Consider the following 6,450-nt stretch of genomic DNA (forward strand, 5'->3'; position numbering starts at 1 on the left):
TATACCCGCAGGTTTCGGGTAACCCATTAATTTTAAAAAGTTTACCCGTTGGGTATACCCGACCTAAAACCCATCGGCTAACTAATAATCGGTTACATTTAGTATTATCACTCAAGAAATATATCAAATAACTATAATGTATACGGGATAAAATACCTATATGTATAGAAAAAAAGGATGTATTATATATTTACATATTTAAAAATATAAAAGAAATTATATCGGGTAATTGGGTCGGATAAACAGGTATATCACCAAATCCCAAACCCGCGAAAAAATAAAAACTAGTCCCAAACCCGATTAACCGACCCCAAACCCGTCCCAGATGTGTCGGGTTTCGGGTTTACCCATCGGGTTCGGGTTCAATTGTCATCCTTAGTCTCAACAATATTGGTGTCATGGCGATTCCGGCGAACAACGTCACTACCGGTATCAATACAATGTGAATTGTTAGTAATATTCGTTTTTACAATTTTGATCAATGTAAAACACGCATCGCCATCTTTTTAGGTATATAATGACTCTTTCTATTGCTATACCGAGTGTTGGGTACCGTATCAGTATAGTAAGGAATCAAATCGACTGAATTCCCGTCGAAACGCGCAGGAAATCTTACTAATTAATAAACATTTTGGATGTATGAAAAATATAGTTAATAAACGTGTTGTCTTCTGTTGCTACTATTATATTATTTATATAAGTAATAATTACGCATGTAAATAAAGAAAATATAAAATGATGCATTGGTTTAATAAGGATTTCAAAATAAGTAGAATAATTGTTTATATATATATATATATATATATATATATATATATATATATATAGAGTTAAGTTCACGTACAAAGTGCCTTATCGTATAAAACGTATCAAAGACATGAAAAAACCAAAAAATACGATGACATTATCGTAGTTATTTACTCGTAGAGTAATTATCAAAATTACTCTACAAATGATCTTGTAGGGTAATTTTGATCTTGTAGAGTAATTTTGTAAAATGTTCTTGTAGGGTAATTTTGATCTTGTAGAGTAATTTTGTAGAGTATTATATTTACTCTACAAATGATCTTGTATGGTAATTTTGATCTTGTAAGGTAATTTTGTAGAGTATCATAATTACTATACAAATGATTTTGTAGAGTAATTTTGAATTGTATGTTTGATAAATTTGCAGAGTAATTTTGATACACTTGTAGGGTATTTTGATGCAGAGTAATTTTGATACACCTATAGAGTACTTTTGATAATTACCATACAAGATCAAAATTACTCTACAAGATACACTTGTAGTACAAATGATTTTGTAGAGTAATTTTGAATTGTATGTTGTTTGATAAACTTGAGAGTAATTTTGATACACTTGTAGAGTAATTTTGATGAAGAGTAATTTTGATACACACTTGTAGAGTAATTTTGATAATTACCCTACAAGATCAAAATTACTCTACAAAATTAAAATTACCCTACAAGAACATTTTACAAAATTACTCTACAAGATCAAAATTACCCTACAAGATCATTTGTAGAGTAATTTTGATAATTACTCTACGAGTAAATAATTACAAAAATGTTACCGCGTTTTTTTTTTTTTTTTTTACATTTTCACTCTGTTCGAACGTTTTGTATGATAAGGGTATTTGTATTTGATTTTTTTTATCTAAAAACGTATGTTTTAGAATATGCACTTATTATATGTATAATGTAAATGGACCATCTCATAGTTTTAACTACATGTTATACGAACTAACGACTGAAATAAATAATAAAAAAAAAACTAAAAAATCATTCAAACTGTGAAACAAGATTGTTATTGGACATTTTTGAATTTTCGTTCTTCAAAATCGTGGTTAGCAATTTGACTTAAAAAAAGTCAAAACGAGTGGAACCGGAACACCCAAACCACGAATCAAAGAAGTAGCTTCATGTTCACATGTTTCCCATGAGTCTTGGCCTTGCTCACAAGTCTCCCAACGTCACCAACCATTATCTTCTTCCTTTTTAACATATAATATATAAATATACGCCAGTGAAACAATAATAAAATAAAATTTCGCTATCATACCCACGCTTTCATAAAATATTAACGAAATATTATCATGATCACACAACACTTGAACAATGGATCCAACCTAGGTTCATACATTGTTTTCTTTTAATAATTGTACCCAAACCTTTTTTTCTTTTCTTTTCTTTAAGATAAACTAATAAAGCACGTTTAATACATAACCAATTTTAAGTAAAGAATCACGAGAACAACATACTACACTTATACATGGTGTCTAATAGATGTTACAATTTTACAAGTAGGCTCGACAATCCATACATATTTAAAACACGATAAAACCTGTTTAGGAAAAAGTATACTATGTATTTTTTTTTAAATAATTAAAATAAGGAGGCTAGGCTCCATCATTTTTCCTTATTAGTACATAAAACATACAATTGTTGTGTTATAGACATACAGTATAAAGTAATTAAACAAGTCATATTCGTATTTGATACTTGTGTTAATCACGTCGTCTCTGATCTATTAAACGCGATAAAACCTGTTTTACCAGCCGTAATTAGAAGATTTAAAAGAAGACGGGTAAGAAGTTACATAAACTTATAGCACAAATATTCCTACAATTTTTACATCTTTCTAATATTGTTAAAATTAGTTTTGCATCACTGAATTTCCATTTCCAATCTTTAATATACTATATACTATTACCAAATTGCAAAAGTCAAATCAAGAATATGTGTTGACATTTGACAATGAGATCAAAGAACAACTAGCAAATTTAATAATATTAATAACAATAATAATTATACTACTTTGAAAACTAACATCTAAACTCTAACTTCTAAACCCAAATTTTATTGATCCAGAATTAAAAAAAAAAAAAAAAAAAAACTAAATAAAGCAACACCCTATCCCATCAGAATCTATCATATTTTGGTTAAAAAAAAGGTTACCTGACCACCACCACCACCAGTACCACTATGATTCACCACCATGCAGACAGCCCATAGCCACCACACCCAACTTCTGCAAATTCAACTTGACAACCGTATCCGTAAACATCTTGGTATCATCTACCGTATTCCCTTCAGGAACATCAACAACATAAGACTCCAACACAATTGTGTAAACCTTTTCCTCCTTACTAAACTCATTAACCGAAGTAACCGAAAGATAGTTATTCAACCTGTGCTCACCACCCACAACTCTAAAACTCAAAATATGCCTCTCCTCGTCCACCAGCTCCAATCTTTCGGTGCTCGTGGACGCCGGGATGCCCGAGATAACGTTAACTTCACGGATACTCCCAACACCTCCGTCACCGATCATGCTGCAACTCTTGATGAAATGCTTGTACCTTTGTGGGTTGTCGAACCGCCGTACCAAAGCCCAGACCACGTGGGCGGGCGCCTCGATGCGTTGAGTTATTAGTGAGGTGCATGTGTTGGGCATTTTGTCGAACATGTGGTATGCATTTATTAAGGGTTGGAGTTGAGTGTATTCTTCTTGGGTTAGGCCTTGTGGGATTGAGTTTGAGTTTGAGTTGGTGTTTCTGTCCATTTGGAGAGCTAGAAGAGTGATTAGCTTTGAGGGTTTGGAAGGTCTTAGATTTATTGGATCATTGGGTTGGGGGTGTAGGAGATTTGATGAGGTAATAATTTTTTTTTTATTTATTATCTTTTTTTTGTGATGAGTTTTGAAAGTGAAAGGAGAGAGTTTGGTGGACAATGGCACATGAACCATGGAGGTGGAGGGGTTTCTTTTATGAATTTTATAAAAGTTCTAGGGTAGTAGTCTTTCAAAGTTTTGGTTGCAAGTCCTTGGTTTAAGATAAAAGTTAGATTTGCACCTTTTTCTTTTTGTTTGTTTCAGTTTAGTCCTCCTTTGTTTGGAGTTGAGATTGGTTTGAAGGTGTGCATTTGGGTTTACGAGGGTGTTGGGATGGAAGTAATTTTGAATCTTTTATAAGAAATATAGTTTTCTTTTTTATTTTCTTAAAGATGAACATTAAGTTATATATCTTTTTAACACTTATCAACTGACTCGGTTTCTTTGAAAAATGGTTCAAATACCCTTTTTTCTAAATATAAACATTCATCACAACACAAATATTGTGTTTGTAAGGTTGGGAAAAAATAATAAATACATATATAGAGCATATGATAACTATAATCATAACATTGTGATCAAGATCACAAGATTGATTATGGGATAATAAGATGGCGACTCAATCCATCTTATTTGACTTAAACTATTGGATTCAAAGCTATAAATACGCTAACCTATAGTTCATAATGAAAACCCGTTATACATGTTAGTGACTTTAAGGAGTACGAATTTTATTTTTTTTTAGAAAAAAGGAAACTTTATTGTTTATTACCACTCGTCGTACAAATAAGAATGATTATGAGAAGTATATCGACAAGGAAAACCTTAAATAATTTGTTAAAGAACATGAAAACCTTAAATAATATATTAAATTTATTAAAGAACACATCAATGTAGATTTGTATGGTTCTAAAACACAAGTAGGATCTTACTACAAGGACACAAGGTTAATAAGATGAACACAAAGGGGTGAGAGTGTAGTTTGTCTTTTGTTTACGACCAAATGGTGAGGGCTATGATTGAGATTTCTTACCAATTAAGGGATGGTCGATTTGTTATATAATTTGTTGTGAGTCAACTTAAATTTTCAAATTTGTGCAGCATGACCCCATCATACAACTATTTTAATCAATTATAGTCATCCAAACTCTTCCTTAGAAGTTATACTTTTTTTCTATTTTAGGATATGATGTAACTTCATACTATAAACAGAAAGCTAACATTAATACAATCTTTGGTCATTTGGTGACTTGGTCCATTCTTGATTAAAGATAGGAAACTATTTTTAATGCAAAAACTAAAAGCTATTATTTACATGCTTTTTAGCGCTCAACCATTCACCAAGATATCCAACTCCTACACTTTTTTGGTCAGGCCAGCCGGTTCTTAATGAAGTTTACCTTTTAAAAAAAACTTATTGTTGTCAAATGAAAGAAGACAAAACTTAAAATCCTTGTCAAATGAATGCATCACACTTGCTTTTATGCTCATTTACTATGGAGGTTTGGTCCTCTAAAGATGACGAAACTATTTGGGTTTCTTAAACTTTTTTTTGTTACGTCAAACTAAAATGACTAGTTTTAATATAATCAAACTATTATTTAATATTTTTAAATGGAAGCATATTGTAATTCACTATTTTGATATAAAGGTGTTATTTAGGTGTATGTTCTTTTCTATAATCATTAAAATTATTTCATATGTATAGTATAACTAGTATACAAAAATAGTATTGCATGAATAAAATTTTATTCAACTTTTTCAAACCAAATAACACTACATCAACGTAGAGTTAAATTAATTCCATAAAATATAATTACAGATTAAGACTCCCGTGTGATTGTTATTCTTTCACTCTTATATTTAAGAGTAAACTTCCATTTTGCTCCCTGTGGTTTGGTCATTTTAACGGTTTTGTTCCAAACCTTTCAAAATAGCCATTTTACTCCTTAATCTTTGAAGGTCTTCATGATTTTGCTCCCCGCCCCTTAACGTCACCCATTTAAGCAGTTAAAGCATGTCACGTGCAAAACACCTGAGGGGCAATTATGTCTTTTCCCAACCCTGATTAATGAATCACATTTAAAACCCTAACAACCCATTATCTGCTTCCCCTTTCTAGTTCATCCGCTGAAACAAGCTGATCTGTCCATCCGCATATTTTGATTTCATCTGTTGTTTATAAATCAGTTCATCCGCTGGAATCAGATCAGTTCATTCGCTGGAATAAGTTCATTCGCAGAATCAGTTCATCCACAGAATTGGGTTTTGTTGTTCATCCGCAACTACTTTAAATCCTTCCTCCGCTCGAACCCATAATTCTCCATCCGCACGAATCTGAAATTGGTTAGGTTAATTCGAACGAATCAAGGATAGTTGTATTCGCACGAATCTGGAACTGCATAACTAATCACAGATTAACTAAATAACTAATCACGGATCTGAATTGATTGCTGGTTATCAAGGTTGGAACGGATCCAGCAGATTATTCGTGGATCTGGGAATAGAAGGTTATCACGGATTTGGATTTAGAAGTCCAAGATGTCACATACGAGGTTGGAGATCCACAAGCACAATGGAAGTCTGCCATAGAAGTTAGGGTTTTGAATGTGATGGGAAAGAAGATGAAATGGGGAAGCAGATAATGGGTTATTAGGGTTTTAAATGTGATTCATTAATCAGAGTTGGGAAAAGACATAATTGCCCCTCAGGTGTTTTGCACGTGAAATGCTTTAACTGTTTAAATGGATGACGTTAAGGGGCGGGTAGCAAAATCATGAAGGTCTTCAAATATCAGGGAGTAAAATGGCTACTTTGAAAGATTTGAGACAAAATCG

The 6,450-nt window shown here is 32.1% G+C and overlaps 1 protein-coding gene across 1 annotated transcript; it reads right to left on the reverse strand.

The window, feature by feature from the left end:
• Positions 1–1,785: 1,785 nt before the first annotated feature.
• Positions 1,786–3,735, reverse strand: LOC110867882 (abscisic acid receptor PYL2). Its single transcript, XM_022116937.2, has 2 exons — positions 2,959–3,735; positions 1,786–1,994 (listed from the first exon to the last, which is right to left on the reverse strand). The coding sequence occupies exon 1, from the start codon at positions 3,563–3,565 to the stop codon at positions 2,984–2,986; it is 582 nt and encodes a 193-aa protein (XP_021972629.1). The 5' UTR covers positions 3,566–3,735; the 3' UTR covers positions 1,786–1,994; positions 2,959–2,983.
• Between the last annotated feature and the right edge of the window lie 2,715 nt (positions 3,736–6,450).

Source organism: Helianthus annuus, chromosome 7 (genome assembly GCF_002127325.2).
Source record: "Helianthus annuus cultivar XRQ/B chromosome 7, HanXRQr2.0-SUNRISE, whole genome shotgun sequence".
NCBI classification, from domain to species: domain Eukaryota; kingdom Viridiplantae; phylum Streptophyta; class Magnoliopsida; order Asterales; family Asteraceae; genus Helianthus; species Helianthus annuus.

Bases quoted from the DNA above. Each gene is read 5' to 3' on its own strand.
- LOC110867882 (XM_022116937.2), bottom strand. From the start codon at position 3,565: ATGGACAGAAACACCAACTCAAACTCAAACTCAATCCCACAAGGCCTA.